Source organism: Narcine bancroftii, chromosome 10 (genome assembly GCF_036971445.1).
Source record: "Narcine bancroftii isolate sNarBan1 chromosome 10, sNarBan1.hap1, whole genome shotgun sequence".
Classification (NCBI taxonomy): Eukaryota; Metazoa; Chordata; class Chondrichthyes; order Torpediniformes; family Narcinidae; genus Narcine; species Narcine bancroftii.
The window spans coordinates 101,825,653-101,845,802 of NC_091478.1; the positions used below are offsets into that span (position 1 = coordinate 101,825,653).

Below are 20,150 nucleotides of genomic sequence, written 5' to 3' on the forward strand. Positions count from 1 at the left end.
AACATTACCTCAGTTTTTTTTGAGGCGGTTACCAAGAAAGTAGATGAAAGAAAGGCTGTGGATGTTGTCTACATGGACTTTAGTAAGGTCTTTGACAAGGTCCCACATAGGAAGTTAGTTCAGAAGGTTCAGACACTAGATAACCATGGAAATGTTGTAGATTCAAAATTGGCTGAATGAGAAAAGACAGAGTGGTGGTGGATGATTGCTTCTCTGATTGGAGGCCTGTGATGAGTGGTGTGCCTCAGGGATCAGTGCTGGGGCCATTGTTGTTTGTTGTCTATATCAATGATCTGGATGATAATGTAGGAAATTGGATCAGCAATTTTGCTGATAACTGAGATTGGAAACATTGCAGGCAGTGAGGAAGGCTTTCAAAGCTTGCAGACCAACTGGAAAAATGGACCAGAAAATGGCAGATGGAATTTAATGCAGACAAGTGTGAGGTGTTACATTTTGGAAGGATGAACCAAGGTAGGACATACACAGTAAATGGTAGAGGAATGAGGAGTGCGGAGGAACAAAAGGATCTGGGAATACAGATACATAATTCCTTGAAAGTGGCATCACAAATAGACAGGGTTGTAAAGAAAGCTTTAGGTATCTTGGCCTTCATAAATCCAAGTATTGAGTATGGGAGTTTGGATGTTATGGTGAGGCCAAATTTGGAATATTGTCTGCAGTTCTGATCGCCAAACAGGAAGGATTGAAAGAATGCAGAGAAGATTTTCTAGGATGCTGCTGGGTCTTCAGGAGTTGAATTACAGGGAAAGATTAAACAGGTTAAGACTTTATTCCTTGGATCAAAGAAGAATGAGGGGAAGAGTTGATAGAAATTTACAAAGTTATGAGGGGAATAGACAGAATAAATGCAAGTAGGCTCTTTCCTCTTAGATTGGGAGAGAAATACAAGAGGACATGACTTTAGGGTAAAAGATGAAAGATTTAGGGGGAACATTAGGGGAGACTTCTTCACTCAGAGAGTGGTGGAATTTTGGAATGAGCTGCCATCTGAAGTAAATGCAGACTCACCCTTAAGTTTTTAGAACAAATTGGATAAGATACATAGATGGGAGAGGTCTGGAAGTTTAAGGAATGGATGCAGGTCAGTGGAACTAGCAGAATGATGTTTCAGCACAGACTAGAAGGGCCAAATGGTCTGTTTTCTGCACTGTAGTTTTCTATAGTCACATTGATCATTTGATGATTACTTCAGATTCCACCTTGTATCCATTTACAATTGCTGATTCATCTGCCAACGTGTACATTTTTGGATGTGGGAGGAAACTGAACCCAGAAAAAACCCACAAGGTTGCAGGGAGAACATGAAAGCTCCACATAGGCGGCACTAGTGGTTAGGATTGCACTCAGTTTACTGGAGCAGACCAACTGGCTGCACCATTGTTCTTGCCATTGTGTGAAATCTTGATTTACATAAAATTGTAAGAAACAATGAAGGAGTTAATTTCACCTGGGACCCCAGTCCACTGACTTCACCTGAGATATACACAGCAGAAATGTTCTCTTGTAAAGCATATTGTGGCAGCACTGTGTCCCTTCAGCAGACAGAAGGCAGGGCAGACAAGGTGGCACATTTAGCGTATCTGTTAGCCAATGTGATTACAGCACCAGAGACCCAGTTTCAAATCCACTGCTCTCTTTTAACGAGTTTATATGTTCTTCCTGTGACCTGCATGGGTTTCCTCTGGGGTGCTCCAGGTTACGTAGGTGTAATTGGGCAGCGCAGGCTCGTGGGACAGAAGGGTCTGTTACTGTGCTGTATCTCTAAATTAAAAATAAGATAATGTGCAATTTACTGAAAGAAAAAAAACCCAATATGCATTATCCAAGTTAAAAATCAATTCACGAACCCACACAACCTAAACTGGCTTCCAGGTCCTCCAAAAAGGAAAGAATTAAACCAAAGAGCTCAAAGTCTCACTGGTTGGGTAAGAACAAATCATTATAAATTCATTATTATAAGCGCCTGTATGTATACAGTCCCTTTAATCGGTGTGGGGCATTCCAAGGCTATTACAAATAAAGACATGAATCTGGAAGTGTAATCACTGCTCTGATGTAGCAATAGTAGAAATATTTAAACATGTTTATTTGACCAACCAGCCTGGGAGGGTTGGACATCTTCTTCCATATGCAGCACTAGTAATTAATCTGCGGCACCAGGCAGTCCAAACACATAAAGGCGATTCATGGGTTCAGCATCAATCCACAGACTTCAGCCAAAAGCATTACATTAATTGTTTGGAATGCAAAATACTCAAATGATATTTATGTTTCTCAACTAAACTTCCAAGTAGTTTTCTTTGGACCAGATAGTGTGTCAAGTTCTACATTGTAATATTCAATGTTTAATAAAAGGGAGGTTGTGCAGACTTTGAAACATTTAACCCATGTTGATTTGGGTAACAGTATTCTCAGTCAGCTTGGAACCTCAGCATTAACACTTAAGCCATTTCTCCAATGGCTTAGCGATTGAATAGAGAATTCTGCAGCCCTTTGGCCCAACTTGCCTATGCAGACCAAGCTCGTCTCATTTACCTGTGTTTCCTTCAAAACATTTCCTGTCCACATACTTGTCTAAATATCTGTTGAGTGTCACAATTGCCCTTGTACTACTTCCCCTTGATGCTTTTTCCATGTACCCACTGCTTCTGTGTGTAAAAGGTGCCCCTCAGATCCTTTTTTAAATTTTCCCCCTTCCATTTTAAATCTGTTCCCTCTAGTTTTATGCTTGCCTCCCCTGAGAAAAAGTTATGAGTATTTACCAATAAAGAGAAGCTGGATAGGCTGGGATTTATCTCTTCAGGGCATGAGGAAGGACTATAAAATCACGAGGGGCATCCATATTTTCCATCAGATTCCCCTTTAGCTTCCGATACTCCCAGGAGAAAAATCCCAGCCTATCCAGCTTCTTCATAATTTAAGCTGTCCAGTCCCATGAACTTTCTCATGAATCTTTTCTGCACTTTTTAGAGCTTAATACTATTTTTCACATAGCTGGGAGCCCAAAAATGCACACAACACTCCATGTGAGGTCTCCCCAAAGCCTTGTAACATGATGCCCCTGCTCCTGTACTCAATGCCCTAACTAATGAGATCCTGCAGTTCTGAAACAGAGTTTAGACCAGAAACATTGACTGCTCATTTCCCTCCATGGATGCCGGCGGGTCTGTTGAGTTCCCTTGAGCAAGTTTGTTCCTTGCTCTAAATTCACACTCTGGATCCCTCCCCTAAGCTTCTAGCTCTCCATCTTTTGCTGAGTTCTCTTTAAAATCCATCTCTTCTGCTGAACTTTATGGTGACATCTGTGTATTCCCAAATCTCTGCATCCGTGGATTTATACGTTTTCCCCGTCTCTGCATGGATTTTCACCAAGTGCTTCGATTTACTTCCACTGTTCAAAACAGTGGTTAATTTGGGTGTAATTGGGAGGCACAGGTTTAAATGGCTGGAATTGCCTTTTACCACGCTGTAGTTAAAATAAAAACATATGTGTGGACATCATCAATAGTATACTCAGTCCAAATAACCATGGCTCCCTGAAAGTTCAGCACCTGAAGATTGTTGATGTCCATGGAACTTTAGGAGAAGAAATTGATAGGGACATAAAATAACAAAAAAACTGCCAAGAACCAACAACCTGGGCATCACTGCTGCAGCATTTCTAGATCCTAATGAAGGTAAAAGGGTCAACTCATGATGCACAGATAAATGGATAAAAACTCTGGAAACCAGTCAGTGCTTCCACAAGATGTGCTGAAACTAGCACATTTGGAACTGAAAATATCAAAACTAAATCCTTTCGAAAAATATGTTTGAGCATTCAAAGTACATAATTGAAACCAAATTCATCGTGATGACTTAATGTTCCCGAGGGAGACCAGTATCTCTCTTTCTTTCTCTCCCCCTTTCATTCTCTCCAATAACAGTCCTGTTATTTATAGAAATGCAGGATTTTATTTGAGATATCTGCGCCCTAGCAACAGATGAAGAGGCGGGCTGGCCAGGAGCTGAGGCCACTTGATACTTCAGCTATGAGCTGGAATGAAGAAAGGGTAACGTTATAGGGACTGTAGTGGGGGTAACTGTGTGGCCTGGGGAAATTCAGCTCGACAGAATTAAGGCCAAAGGAGAGCTAAACTAACGTCATTCAAATATTAAATGGGGGACCCACCTCTGCACACTGGAGTTGTCTGTTTTATGGTCCTGCTCTTCTCAATCAACCTGTTTCTATTACAGGAGATCACATTGTAAGAGGGTTGGGAACAATATCACTTTATCAATTTAAAAAATTTGATCTCCCGAATGTACTCCATTGGATGTGATTTAAGATGGTCTTTATCTTTGTTCATATTTGATACTTGGTTTTTAATCTTTTCTGTGCTTCTAAAATTCAAATTCTGCATAGTCATAAGACTGGAGTGAAGATTTATAGAATTACAGAAAATGGAAATGCTTTTTTCCTACCTGGTCCATGTTAATTGTGATGTTGATCTCCATCAATCCCATTCACCTGCATTTGCCTCCCTCCCTTTCTTATCCAAGTACTTGTGCAGGTCACTTGTAAAGTTCATAACTGTATCAGCCTCTACCAACTCCTCTGAGAGCTTGTTCCACTCACAGTGTGAAATGCATCTCTCACCACTCTTGTAATTTCTTTCCATTCATCTTAAACTATGTTTTTGCCTCCCCTGCCCTGGGAAAGAGATACAGGAGGATCAGAGCCAGCACCACCAGGCTGAGGAACAGCTTCTTCCCACGGGCAGTGAGAATCAGTTCTGGATTTACATATGGGCTGAGCGGCCTACAGCCCAGGGCCTCATAATCTAGGGAAGCGGGGGGGGGGGGGGCCTCCTGCCAAAAAAAAAATTAAAAATGACCGTTAATTTTACTTTTTATTTGCAACTATAAAACTTCAGAGGAGTACCTAGGCCAAAATAAAGCGGAAGCACAATATGAAAATTTATTGATGGGAGTGCCGGACGCACTCGCCCTTGATTTTACTATCTAGGCCCAGTTGCTCAGTAGCATTACACATGTATGTATCACAGTTACACAAGTTTTCACACGGGAAATTCCCACGTGGCTGATTCTCAACTTGCGGGAATTCTGAATTCTTTGCGGGTTTCCCACAATCGCACATATGCCGGCGAGAGCTCGGAGATTACTGTCCATTATTAGAGTGGGTCTCTTGAGAACAAGTGAGGATTCTTTTATATCATTGTGGATCACAACAATTTTTAATTTTGACTTTTTATGAAAATAATATTGAGTACGTGATATGAAACTGGTGCTCATCAATGAAAGAAACAAAAAGAACAGAAGGAAATATTGAAGTGTTTAAAGCCAATTACGTCATACAGCTTTGTATAGCAGGCAGAAACAGCCCTACAGAATCCCTCAGATACAGCACAAACAGAAGAAAATTAAGTAGACTAGACTGAGAGTCTGAGTACAGAACACAGTCTCCCAAGAACTTCAAGGAGAACTGTTGTCTGTAACTACCACGACAAGTACAGAACCTTCTGCAGAAAGTGACAGGACCTTCAGCCAAAGAATTAACATAAGGCGCTGAGGAGCATGGCACGAGGTACTTCAAGGTCATTACCGTCTTAAAGACTTGGAAAACAAAGCAAATGAGCTCAGCGAAAAACCTAAAATTGCAGACACAAAAAATGCCAACTGTTCATCCTACTAGCGATTTCAGAGACATTAAGGGCGCGGGTTTATTGACCACATTGAATAACAAGGAAATGTCATTCTGGATTGAGAAAGATCCATTGGAATGGCGGCAATGGGATGGACCTTTTACCAATTCGAGGCGAACATACAAAAACCAAACCCGGTTCTGCTCAAAGAATTTATTCCATTCCACCAACGTAAATGGAGAACCCTCCCTCGAGGATGGCTAGTGTATTCTCCCACAAAGGGAAAAGCCTACTGTTTTGTGTGCAAACATTTCTCGAACCAAACCATCTCAACTACAGTTTTAGCTTCTACTGGATTTAATGATTAGCATCAGGCTTATCTTGTTCAAACCCACAAAAGCTCTAAAAATCATATGAACTCTATACTAACAACATAACAAGAAAGCGTGGTCAAACACTCACTCAAAACTCAAAGACCAAATCAAAGCAGAGCAGGATTACTGGAGGCACGTACTTCAGCGAGTTATTGCAGTGATTTCTCTCTTGGCAGAACGTGGCTTGGGATTTAGGGGAGATGATGAATCATTTGTTTCATCAAACAATGGTAATTTTCTTGGATTGCCGGAATTAATTGCCAAATTTGATCCTTTGCTGCAGCTCTCATAAATTAGTATGGAAGTAAAGGCTCTGGTCAGCCATCATATTTATCCAAAACCGTAGGTGAAGAGGTTATCCAGTTGATGGCTAATAGAGTTCGAGAAGCAATACTGAGTGATATCAAACAGGCAGGTTATTTTAGTTTATCAGTCGATTCAAGCCCTGATGTTTCCCATGTTGATCAACTTACTGTCATTGTGAGATATGCTTCTCCTAGTGATGGATTACCAGTTAAATGCTTTCTGAGGTTTTTGGATCTCAAAGATCACACCGGTGAAAGTATGGCTGAGCTGATACTGAACTACTTCAGTGAACTTGAAATTGATTTCAGTAAATGTAGAGGACAATCCTGCGACAATGCAGCCAATATGGCAGGAAAGTATAACGGTGTTCAACAAAAAATTCTGGAAAGGAATAAGTCTGCAAAGTTTATTCCATGTGCTGGACATCCCTAAATCTAGTTGGATGAACCACATTTGACTCGTGGTTGGATGCAGTGAATTATTTTGGCACAATAAATGAGCTCCATTGTTTTTCTCTCAGCTTCTACAAAAAGATGGGCAGTGCTAAAAAAAATTCTTGCTTCCAGAGTCAAAAGTTCCTAAACATTTATCAGACACAAGATAGGAGGCTCACGCCAAAGCCACTACAGCAATGAGCAAAAGTTATGCTAACATTGTTAAAGCTCTCAGTCATATTTACTGTGATATCACTGAAAGAGGAGATACTAGACAACAGACTGAAAATCTTCTGCAGAAAATAGAAGAATTTGCTAGACCAATTTCATAAAGTTAGCAAGGGCCTCCAAAGTTTGCAAATTTCATTGAGCACGTGTGCAAAGATTTACAGCTCACAACTGCAGTTCATATTAAACACTCCGGCTAATTTTGATGAAATTGAACAGTAAGCAAAAAATTACTCTACTGGATGTAGAGTGCAAAAAGGTCAAAAGAAGAGAGGGAGTACGAAACAAACAATGGTGGGACAGCACCCGAAGCCTTAGGCAAACTTTCTCCAAGAGACAAGCTTAGGGTCAATTCATTTATTTCTGTCATGGATGCCCTTGAAGCCAACCTCGAGAGAAAAGCAACAATGTGTAGGAGAGTAGCTTTGAAATTTTTCATTTTTGGTGAACCTGCAAGCATCCAAGAAACTGATTCACAATAGCTTCTAGATGTTGATGCAAGAGTATCCAAAGGATGTTAACCTTAGTCTAGTCAATAAACTCTTGCACTTCCACCTGTATGTCAAACAAGCTCACCCGGAAAAGAAAATTTCAGCCATCAAGATATGTATCAGATAAATTCCAAGAGAAAATTCGGACAGCTTTTCCAAATGTGGAAACAATTTTCAGGTTGTTCCTGTATTTAATTATTACTAACTGTACTGGCAAAAAATCATTTTCTAGACTAAAAAGAATTAAGACTCATCTACGGTCAACAATGTCCCAAGATTGGTTGACTGATCTGAGCATTCTCTGCATAGAAAATGATATCCACTTACTGATTTTAATGACATAATTGATAAATTTGCATCCATAAAAGCTCGAAAGAAACTGATCTGACTTTGTATATTGTGCAATGTTGAAACATAGCAATGAATTTTCTGTGTGAATGTCTTCATTAATTCCATACTTTTGTAAATTTTAAAAGTTATAAAATTTCAGCAATGTTCTAATTTCAATGAGTAGATAAAGAAGAGAACAAAGTTTTGTTTCTCATGATCAGATGCTATTAAGCTTGGGCCTCCCAAGGTCTCCTAGCCCAGGGTCTCCAGTTGCATTAATCCGGCACTGGTGAGAACGCTGAACAACCAAAGGAACTGCTCACATTAACCATCTGAGACTCTCATCTTCACAAAACAATATTTATCTATTTATTTTTAAATATGTATATTTGTCCTGCATATGTATTGTTGGTCTGGTTGTGTGGCTTTGACCTGAGGACCAGAGAATACTATTTCGTCAGGTTGTTCTTGTGGAATTGGATGCTAATGAACTTGAAATACATTTTCTACCCTATCCATGCACTTCATAATTTGACAAACATGTGTCAAGTCACCCCTCAACCCCCTACATTGTAGTGAAATAAACCTCAAACATTATTTCACGACAACCATTGTTGTGAAATAAATCTCTCTTTACAATTATATCCCTCTATTCCATTTGAACTAGGGATTGATAGATCTTTGTTCGGTATGGGTAATAAGAGGGAACAATTTGGAGCTGAATGGCTTCCACCCATCGAACTTCCTTGCAAAGAGCAAGATTGTTTGTAAGATAGCTGATATTAAAAAGGATATTGTCTTGAAATTTAGAAACAAGTCTGTTTGCTCCCTCTCTGCTGGAGAACTGTACAGGAAAATACATATTTTTAATTTAAAAACTCATTCAGCGAGCCTTAATGAATGCAATAGATTCTCTCTAAGAACCATGGAAAAGGTTATAAGAGTATGCAATAACAACATTGCTAGAACGATTCAAATGAGATAATCTATCATTAAGTTATGGACCTTTGAAGGTCATTACTCATGACATCACTTTTGGAACAGCCAGTAAGTTACCCTAATTGAGCAAAGCCAACCTTTGCTTGAAAGTCCATAAGGTTAAATACTAAGGAAATGGTACAAATTTACTGTGAAAACAAGAGACACGTTCAGCAGATTAGGATAACACATGTCTGAAATGTGTAATTACTTTGTTTTTGCTTCTTCCAGAGGAACTATAATTAGGTCATTACTTCAGCTGCTGCCTCCTCTTACCTTAAATACTGAGAATTTCATTGCAAGATTACTTGTCCGCAGTCAGGGCTACTCCACAGTAAACAAGCAATAGAAACCAGTTTTAGAAATTGGATCCTTAGCCAAGGGGATCTTGGCCAAGAGGTTCTTTGGACTTCCTTCAGCACCCTCTCTCTTCACCCAAAACGGTGTGCTCTGCCATAATCTCATTGTGTCATTGCGATTGGCACTTTTGTCAAGAACAGCCTTTAAGATTTTATCCATTGACCAAGTTCCAGCAGAAACTACAATTTGCCAAATTTGTCTGACATCCAAGAACCATTTGGAATTGAAGGAGAAACTACTTTACAACCTGTAGTTTAGGATGTTAGCTATGATCTCCTCATTTGTTTACATCAAGATTTTAAAGGCCAATGTTTTATTACTTGCCTGTGCTTAAGGAGATAATGAGCCAGCTTTCAGAAGTGTTTCAATCACGTTACAGTTAGTCCCCAAATTACGACCGAGTTCCAATCTTACCGACTGGTTGTATCTCGAGATGGACGCAAGTCAGAAATTCACTGCATCTGTTTTATCATTCATCAAATACAACATGGCGGCCACCAAAGTCAGCTCTCGCGAGAGGTTGGCCATACCTGCCATATGCAGTATTTCCCATATATAGGCCCCTACTTTCACCGCAAAAGTGTAATTTGTACATTTACATATATTTTTCTTTTCTTTTAAAAATTTATAGTTTTTTTTCCAGTCGTACGTACAGATGGTCATAAGTCACATAGGTCGTAGGTCAGGGACTATCTACACCAAAGTACCCTCGCAGTTAAGCGGGGAGTTCTGATAACCCCAGGCGACACTAACGCCAAATCTTTGTCTGCCTTTCGATAGGCAGAAGGCAATTTCATGTAATATTACTTATTCTGCACAATTACATAACAATGAAAGAATCTTGAATAAATAAGAATCAAGTCCAAGTGAGGAGACTGTTTGACCTGGGAAGCCTTCATGGGATAACCTATTTATAAGCCTGCTTCTCTTGTTGCAGTGCTGGGAAATAGTATTGAAAAAAAGTAATGGTGAATATTTGCATGGACATCTTTTGTAGATGGAACACAGTGCTTGGTGGTTGATATTTAGGTGACAATTATATGGGAGCTTTTCTGCTTTAGAAGATGTAATAATCAATGACAGTATCGATTAGACTACGACACCAAACAGATTTATTAAACAGTAAATTAAGCACCAATAAGAAGAAATGATACCAAGACAATTTAAAGTAGTTGCTGTCTTAACCAATCATTCTTAGGAAAACAACTAAATCAAAGTTGAAACTGGATATTAAGCTCCATGTGTTCCTATTGAGAGCTGCTCACGGAGACTCTCTATCTAACTAATCATCTCCGATAGCTTCGGTTAAAATTCAAGGCAGGATGAGATATATTGTTCAAAATTTAGCTGAGGCAAAGTTTCAGGCCAAAATAGTGGCCAATGGGACAGGTTCTCAGGCAAAACTCAGATGACACCGGAATTTATATTGGCTCGTCTGACTTGCATTTATATAGCACCTTTCACATACTTTTAAAACCTATGAAATGTCATCACAATTGAAGTGCATCTTCTTTATCGCCTCATCAATAGAATTGGAGCTTTCAGAAGAAGCTACATTCTGTTACTTGAGTAAACTGAATTTTAAACATCTGTGAAATAAATAGCTCTATGAATCTTCGACAATAATGCCTCATTTATGTTACATTAACAATCACATTTATATTTTTCTTCAACACAATGTTCACAAAATTAAAGTTCAGCAGTCAACGTCAAACTCCATGGGGTTCCTGAATGAACACTGAGGAAAAAAAATGGGAATGCTGAGAAATAATACAACATGAAATGCAAAATAATTTCCAATGGATCATCGGTAAGTGTAATTTTATAGTTCTAATGGCAAGCCTGGTTTCAATAAATCTGTCAAAATGGTTTGGGTTCAGTTAAAGTGTTCAGAGTCATAACCTATTGTCCTGAAAGGAACTTAACTCCAATTTTCGTTGTTAACATGATTAACAACCACCCCAATCTGAGTGTTCTGCTCCAAATTCAGTTCTGTTTTTTGACCCTATGTGTATGAAAAATTTTAGGTATTTAAAAATCTGTTGCTGGAAACTGGCCGGTTGTTTTTGGCTCGCTCGAGGGTTAAATGTTCAGGAAATTAGTGCTTACTTTGTGAAATGGTCATATTTTGAATAAGGCCCATTATGCAAAAAGGAAATGGGACTTGGTACTTAATTTGATGTTCCCCATTCGCGTCTGGTGCTAATCATTTCTTTATGTTTGAGAATCTAAATTTAAAATAATAAGGGTTCAGAAGTTTGTAAAAATTCTATTGCTTCACTCATGAGAACAAAGGAAGGATTTGACTTAAAAAGAGAGGCAGTAAAAATAAATATAATCGTGGCTTATAATTTCACATGGAGGCTAAAATTCCTCAAGTCCAATCAACTTTTCAATTTAATGGAGAGGTGGGAGATTGAGCAACTGTTTTACTTCCTACTGCACACTACTATTTCTGTCGAATCTCATCTTGTCCCATACTAGTCCACCTTGAAGTGCAGAATTATTTCTGCATGAATTTACTCTATAACATGAGGATGACATGGGATAACTTGCCCCTGCATTGTGGAGGACAGGCTATGGCATAAAAACAACAGTAAATGTGCTTGTTAAATATCCAATAATGAGTTCAAAACATCAATAATGGGGTACAAACTGTACTGACTTAATGCCCAACCTAAAGGGAAATTTGGAAAACCACTTGTAGAAATGGACCATGGCTCCTTTGGAAACCATCATACTGATATATTTATTGGGTTGAGTTTTTTCTTATGAGCTTGACTGAGATATTCTGCACAGAAAGCACTGCACTGATTGGACAATGGCTCATCAACTCTTGTACCCTTTTTCACCTCCATCATTTGCCATGTCTATGAATAGCTTCATTCATGGGTGTCAAAATCTTAAATTATTTTACTAATCCTTTCCATCTTTCTTTCTTTTGAAGTTCCTTATGTCAAATTTGCATGCCCATTTGACCATAAACATCTTGATCTGAATAGTTGTGCAATTATTAAGTGTCTTGCAATATTTCACTGCGTTATTCAAGGATGTCTAATTGCTCTGTTCCAGTTTGAAGTCTCTAAATTCTTCCAAAGCGTTTACAATGACATAAAGTAACCTGAACATATGTACTGGAGTCAGATGCACTTCCATCTTTTATCTCTTTAGAAACAATAAAGTGCTCTCCAGGTTGAAGGAGAGGAATAAATCACAGTGATCCATGTGACCGTTCTTCAGTCTTTCAGTGAAAGAAAAATAAAACCGATCAGAAATGTTCTGAAAATTAAAATTTCCTAACTTGATGACCTCACTGAGATTAAAGTAAATGAGAACCAAATTCCCCAGGATTTATTTATGTGATTTAAATATGCTAAAAGAACCGGAACATTTCATATTCCATTACTTTCCAACTCTAATGACATTACTGAACCAACAAATAAAGCTCTGCACCATTCTACAAGCCAATATGCATCACAAATGCATTTAGTGGCAAAAAAAATGTGACCGTTACTAATAGGGTTTGAGAAGTTAAACCAATTTAGTAAGTTTAAAGAAAACATTAAAGTAATTACTTTTGATCTGAAAGAGATGAAATTACAACTTTTGTTCTGAAATTGGTTCATTTTGTTCATAAACAGGATTATATTTTCACTCAGTAGATTAGATACAAACAAAATGGTGGCACAGTAGTTATAGAGAGAAAAGTTACATCGTTTTTAAGTTACTGGATGAGTAAATCCACAAGCAAAACTTCTACTCAAAAGACTTAATTTGAAATCCCTCCAATCCTCAGGGGAACATAAATAAAATCAAATCTGAATGAAGTACTGGTAACCCTAGCGTGAAAAAAACCACATGATTTACTTCTAGAGGCACATGAGACTGCAGATAGTGGAATATGATTTTTTTTCTATTTTAAACTTTTTTCAATTTATACTTACAGGCCCCTCCGCCCCACGGGCATGTGCTTCCCCAAATGGCCCAATTAGCCTACAACCCCTGTACGTTTTGAAGGGTAGGAGGAAACCAGAGCACCTGGAGGAAAGCCATGCAGCCATGGGGAGAAGTTACAACTTCCTTACAGTCAGTGCCCGATTCAAACCTGGGATTCAAACTGCTCCACTAACTGGGCTAGAAGCAAACCACATTGAAGCAAAGAAAAATCTGCTGGAATAACAGAGGGTTGAGCAGCATTAATGGGGAAAGAGAATGATCTTGTTAAAGGATTCCAAGCTGAAACAGCAACAATATTTTTATTCTCTTACTGACGTTGCTTGGCCCACTGATTTTCTCCAGCAGGTTGTTTTTATGCTCTGTTTCACTATTGCCTTCCAGGGAGAAAAATCTGCTGTTCACATCTGTTCTGCTCCATGTGTAACTCCAGGTAACATGGTTGATTTTTAATTACCCCTTGTAATTGTCCAGCAACTTGGTCAATTGATCTAAACATAACAAGAATTAAGTCCGTTCAACACTGGCATAACAATCGAATCTTTAAAATTCTCCACATGAACATCTGTAGAATGGCGATTGTGTTGAGAGTGTTACCCCAAGGAATGCACAGGTAAAGGATTCACACAGATATCTACACAGAATCGTACATTTATGTCAACATCCCACATCATTTTGCCTGGGTGCACTAAACCATTTTTCTTACATCATTTCTCAGATGTGGCAATGCAGACTGGATGAAATGGACCAGATTACTCAGCTCTGAACCGAGGTCTCAGGTAAAAGCAAAACAAGGAGACTGCAGATGCTAGAAATTGGAGTAAAATGCAATTTGATGGAGCAACTCAGTGAATCAAGCAGCATCAAATGGAGGTCTTGGGTCAAAACCCTTCATTGAGACTGATAGTATGGAGGAGATTGGTAATGCATGAGTACAGAGAGGGAGGAGTAGGACAGGAATCTCTAGAAGTGGGGGAGGAGGGTCAAAGCTAAAAAGTCTCTTGCTGATCATTACCTGCTGCTCTCACAAAGCAGTTGTGATTAACCATTCTCACTAACCTTATGGGCAGCAAATCCCAGACATACCAGCGGCTAAAATGTCCTTTCCCAATTCTATCACTGCCTTCTCCACCCACAACCTTCTGCATTAAACACCATATGAGAGTACAGAGGAGGGACAAATTACCCTGACGTGAGCCTCACCAGCGTCACCATTGGCCAAAGTTTGCAGGATTTAGATTTCAGATTTATTGTCAGAGTCTTCTTTGGCTTGGCTTCGTGGACGAAGATTTATGGAGGGGGTAAAAAGTCCACGTCAGCTGCAGGCTCGTTTGTGGCTGACAAGTCCGATGCGGGACAGGCAGACATGGTTGCAGGGGAAAATTGGTTGGTTGGGGTTGGGTTTTTCCTCCTTTGCCTTTTGTCAGTGAGGTGGGCTCTGCGGTCTTCTTCAAAGGAGGTTGCTGCCCGCCAAACTGTGAGGCGCCAAGATGCACGGTTTGAGGCGTTATCAGCCCACTGGCGGTGGTCAATGTGGCAGGCACCAAGAGATTTCTTTAGGCAGTCCTTGTACCTTTTCTTTGGTGCACCTCTGTCACGGTGGCCAGTGGAGAGCTTGCCATATAACACGATCTTGGGAAGGCGATGGTCCTCCATTCTGGAGACGTGACCCATCATACGTGACATCACACACAACCCTGAGATTCTCTTTCCTCAGGGCATAGCATAATTACCATTAATTGGTAGTGCAAAAAATAAACTGTACTCAAATTATCCCTGTAAACAGATAATGAATGAAAACAAATTGACTGTGCAATACAGAGAGAAAAAAAATCAATGAAGTCCAAAAGTTAGAGTCCTTAAATGAGCCCTGATTGAGTTTGTCATTGAGGAGTCTGATAGTGGAGGGGTAGCAGCTGTTCCTGACCCTGGTGGTGCGAGTCTTGTGACACCTATACCTCTTTCTTGATAGCAGCAGTGAGAACAGAGCGCATGCTGGGTGGTATGGATCTTTGATGGATACTTCTGCTCTCCGACGGCAGCATTCACTGTAGATGTACTCAATAGTTGGGTGGGTTTTACCTGTGATGTCCTGAGCTGTGTCCACTACCTTTTGGAAGGCTTTATGCTCAGGCGTATTGGTTCCTCCATATCAGTCCATGATGCAGCCGGTCAGCCCACCATCTACCACACACCTGTAGAAATTTGCCAGGGTTTCTGGTGTCATACCAAATTTCCGCAAACCTTCACAGTGCCATTAGTGTGTTCGGTCCAGGAAAGATCCTCTGAGATAGTGATTCCCAAGAACCTAAATATGCTCAACCTCTCGACTTCCAATCCCCCAATAATCAATGTATCACATTCCTCTAATTTTCCCTTCCTGAAGTTAACAATCTGCTGCTGGTCTATGGCAGATGTTGAGACAAGCAAAGATAGTGAAAGAAATCTGCCCTCACCTATCCAATCAGTCTGTGGTTTTTTTTTCCTCTGGTAACCGTGACTATTTCATGGCCTTTAAAGAGAAACAACCTGTATTTGCAATGAAAACATTTTCCATCAAAGAATATAGAACATATTAATTTACAGCACAGTACAGGCCCTTTAACCCAGCATTATGCTGACATAATAACCTACTCGAGTCATTGCCCAGAATTTCCCTACTATCTAATCCTGCACCATAATGATATGGAGCCATAGAACAGCTCAGAAACAGTACCTTTGGTTTGCTACGTCCATGCCAACCTTCTTGCCATTTATTAGTTTGTGCCTTGTCTCAGTCTCACTTCCCAAAATGCATCACTTCATATTTGTCTGAGTTGAATTTCATCCTATGTCATAGGTGCTCTGTGGTTAGAAAGGATGACTTAAGGTGGTATGTGAGTGGATCTAAATCCTTTTGTAGGTTTCAACAATCTTTTTCCTTGTCTACCATGTTTAGCGATCAGGGAGTTTCAGCGGGGAGACTGAGGGATTGCTTTATTTTAAGCTGGCATTGACTCAGTGGGCTGCATTGAAAAACATGCTTCGATTCTCACTTCCCTCATTAGTCTCGCAAAGTAAGCAGAACTCCTTCTTCACCTGCCAACCTTGTTTGATGTCTACATCTGTGCTCCTTTCTTGCACATGCAGAGATACTGACTGACTTTAGTCATTCTCAAGCAGCTCAATTTCATGTCACTATCACGGCAATAAAGGAGGCTAATCAACCCACTTTTGCCGAGCCAACCAGTCAGTTCCATCCCTTTGATTTTGCCCCAGGGTCCTGCAATTATTTTCAATTTCAAATAGTAAACCCTTTCCCTTCAGAATTGAATGACAATGAAGTTTCAATGCATACACAGAAGAAATCCCTTTTGGCCCTTCATGCTGGTCCCAACACAGCAGTCCAGCCCATCCTTATATCCCCAAATCCTTGCAACATCTTCTCTTGTATGTCTCCTCTTTGATACCCTTGCTAATTACCTGCATTAAGGGATAATTTACAGTAGCCAGGAATGTCTTTGAGATTTGGGAAACCTATGCAGTCATGGGGAAATAGTGAAAACTCCACGCTGATGGCAGTCAAGGGTAGGATATTGTAGGCCTTCACAGTCTCCCCAATGTGTAATGATCTGAATTAGATACAAGCCTCTAGCAATAGCTGGTCTTGCTTTCTTAAAGGTCCTGCAGAATCTCTTGCTTTAAAGTCTACTTATAAAATGCTAGATCTCATATCTCTTTTTACTTGCTTTCTCAAAATGTCCTATCCCCTTCAAAGATGCTTGCATGAATATATTCAGACCCCTCTGTTCCTTTAACAATATATTATTTAACATATTATCTCTCCTACTAAAACATATATCATGTATGAGGTACGACCGAGTCACAGGAAGTCTTTTTGACCTTCACTGCCAGGAATTAGACTGGAATTGTCTGGTCCTGTGCTGCTTACAACCAATTGGCTCTATTTTTAACCTTGTAACAATTATGGAACCGGTTAATACACAGGAGCTGTAAACAGTCCAATGTTCACTGGTCACTTGAGGAAGTGTCCACATTGATTAGTTCAGTTAAGTATAGTGAGATTTCTGCAAATCTTGCACATGAACATTGTCCCCCCCCCCCCACCCTTACAAATGGTTTGAAAACCAAACACTCAACTCAACATTCAAACGTTCTCATCGAGGAAGACAAAAATAGATTTTGAAAATATGACAAATATCTGTTCTTGCAAAGCAGATTTGGTTCAGGACTTGAGCAGAGATTCAAGAGCCTGATAGCTGTTAGAAAAAAGATTGTTCGTAAAACTGAAGATGCCGGACTTCAGACTTCTGGACCTCTATCTGAAGGTAGCAAGGAGAGAAAGCAGGTTATGAGGGACTCTTATTCAATTTATAAATTCTCACTATAATTCCATTGACTCTTGTCTGGTCTTTTCAATTTGCTGAAAATTTCACTAAACAACATACTTGCTTCTGTTGTAAATTGAGGAATTTATTATTTCCACACATCAGCTAGTGAAAAAGTTGGTGATTTAAGTTTACCATGATTTTTTTCTTTGTCACTGCACCCTTCGCCAGTCGACATCCAGATAAGTATTTATCGTGCTGGGTGTCAGGTGTGTTTAGAATGTTGTCAACAAAGGAAAATCATGAAAATATTCTAGTGTCTGATAATCAGTAAACATTTTCTTGAGGGAAGTGGACAATGAATTCTAATTCCAGCAACCAGCTAATGGGGGGGGGGGGGGGGGAGGGAGGCGAAGGAGGAAGGGGACCAGGAAGCTTAAGAGTATGCCGTAGTATTGCATTTTATTGTGGCTGCTGCTATCTGCTGATCAGATATTAATGGCCTCGCTAGACAAACAAAAGCAAGTAATTAGCCTGATTTACTCTGGTACAGGAACACTTGTGCCATAGACTGCCTTTGACACTTGCTCATGCAACATATCTTAGAGGCAATTTAAAGTGAAATTTACAGAGATAAGCAGCTGAAGCTTTGGAGTATAATTATCAGAGAGAAAAAAAACATTGTTTAGCATACAGTATGTTAATGTTAGGTTAGTTTGGCCCTCTGTGCATAATTTGGTGGAAAACTTGCCAGCAAAAATATATGATTACATCTACAAAGCTACCCAGCAAAACACAAGAGATAACATAATAACAAAATGTGAACTCCTAAGGCCTAATTACAACACTTGAGAGAGCAAATACTGGTTGCTGAACCAAGCAGATTCTTGGGGTCATTTGTAAACAGGTAGCAGGTTGTCCAGGTGTACTTGCTTGTGAGGGGAATAACCTGAAGATGGTGGGGAAGGGAATGGGGGAGGGGCATTCACAATGTAATGAATGTACCATTGTGTTATCATGGTATTCGATGCTTTTAGATCAAACAATCCTTGGCTAAGAAGTCTGTTCTCCTCAGGCTGACCATGTCTCTGGCTTTCATTCAGAAAGGCCATGTAAAATCAATTAAAATTATAGTGTTGTACTACGAAGTTAATGGTTAGGAATTACAGCAAGACACCAGACTTCACTCCATCGAGGACATCTACATGAGCTGGTGTTTTTAAAAAACAGCCTCTATCCTCAAAGATCCTCACCACCCAGGCCACACCTTCTACACTCTGCTACCATCGGGAAAAAAGTACAGGAGCCTAAAGAAGGACCCTCAACGGCATAAGGACAGCTTCTTCCCCGTTGCCATCAGGTTCCTGAATAATCAATGAACTAAAGACACTGCCTTACTTTTTTGTGCAGTATTATTTTTATTTATAGTAATGTTATAATATGACGCTACAACAAAACACTGAATTTCATGACTTGTTCATGACAAATAAGCTCTGATTTTGAAGTTTTGAGGGTTAGTCATCCTAGGTTTTGTTTCTATTCTCAATAATGGACAAAATCACACTGTTTGGTGGCCATCAGGTCCCACTCATCTGGGCTAACTATATCAGCATCTGGAGGACCAGGAGAGGTGACATTCCACCAGGTGAAACTGTCGCTGGAAACCAAAGGCGGCACCATACTGTTAAGATCCTGCCTCCAAAATGAGGAAGCTGAAGGCCAGGTGCTAATGTTTCTGATCTTCCACTCCACCAGTCACTTACTATCAAGCTCCAGACCCTCCATGAGAATGAATGAATGAGAGTTTATTGACATACATATAGCACTGTAACAGGCCCCTTCGGCCCACGAGCTTTTGTGCCACCCAATTGACCTACAACTCCAGTACGTTTTGAAGGGCGGGAGGAAACTGGAACACCCGGAGCAAACCCTCTGGGTTTGTAGGCACTGGCAGAATGTACAAACTGCTTACATACAGAGTGGGATTCTAACCCATTTGCTGGCACTACAACAGCGTTGCGCTAACCACTACGTTAACTATGATATAAAAGATGTCACGTTTAGAGAAAGTTATGGGTCGTACATTTGACACTTCTCTTAAATTTGAGGAGACTTGACGAACTTTTATAAATGACTTCCACATGACTTCGTTAGTGTAATTATTTTCCCTTCCGACTATATTTTATTTTATTTCTTATCTCTTTGTTGGTGAAGACCAGACGATTAATCTGAAGAGATGAGAACAGATTTGGTAATTGTGGTGCAATGCAATATGTTATATCACATGATGTCATGGAGTGATCTTTTTCTCTTTTTTTATGATGTTATCCTCATGTATTGTTTACCTATAATATGATTAATAAAAACATTGAAAAAGAAAGACATAAAAGGAAGAGAAATGAAATAAATAAATATTCAGCTAGTTAATAGTGTGCACAGGATAACTAGCCTCAGCTCTCTGTCAGAGGTGCTTGTGGAAAATGATCCAAAGTCACTGGCAGAGAAAGTATAATTTGGAGCCTGATTTACTTTATTTCAGTAGTTTTGGTTTAAATTATTTGTTAGTATTTTACTGATACCTAGATGCTCCAGTTTCTTACCAAGAGAGGCAAACCAGGTTGATTGCAACACACAAACATGCTGGAAAAATTCAGCAGGCCTTGCAGGATTTATTGGAAGGTCATCAACGTTTCAGGCC

The 20,150-nt window shown here is 39.7% G+C and overlaps 1 protein-coding gene and 1 long non-coding RNA gene across 13 annotated transcripts in view; one reads left to right on the forward strand and one right to left on the reverse strand.

The window, feature by feature from the left end:
- wwox (WW domain containing oxidoreductase) overlaps window positions 1–20,150 on the reverse strand; it is an 877,584-nt gene that overhangs the window by 152,901 nt on the left and 704,533 nt on the right. The window contains exon 9 of one of the 10 annotated variants that reach the window (XM_069902095.1): window positions 13,439–13,615. The exons of the other annotated variants lie outside the window; for them this stretch is intronic. Coding sequence (XP_069758196.1) covers window positions 13,607–13,615 — 9 coding nt within the window. The 3' untranslated portion in view covers window positions 13,439–13,606. Of the gene's footprint in view, window positions 1–13,438; window positions 13,616–20,150 lie in introns of those variants that run through there. 10 annotated transcript variants of the gene reach the window in all.
- The window catches only part of LOC138745041 (uncharacterized), a 69,744-nt gene continuing 59,625 nt past the window's right edge, over window positions 10,032–20,150 (forward strand). For 2 of the 3 annotated variants that reach the window (XR_011345972.1, XR_011345974.1), the window contains exons 1-2: window positions 10,032–10,980; window positions 13,843–13,903. This is a non-coding gene — a long non-coding RNA (uncharacterized lncRNA). Of the gene's footprint in view, window positions 10,981–13,842; window positions 13,904–17,342; window positions 17,520–20,150 lie in introns of those variants that run through there. The other variant, XR_011345973.1, reaches the window with a different exon arrangement.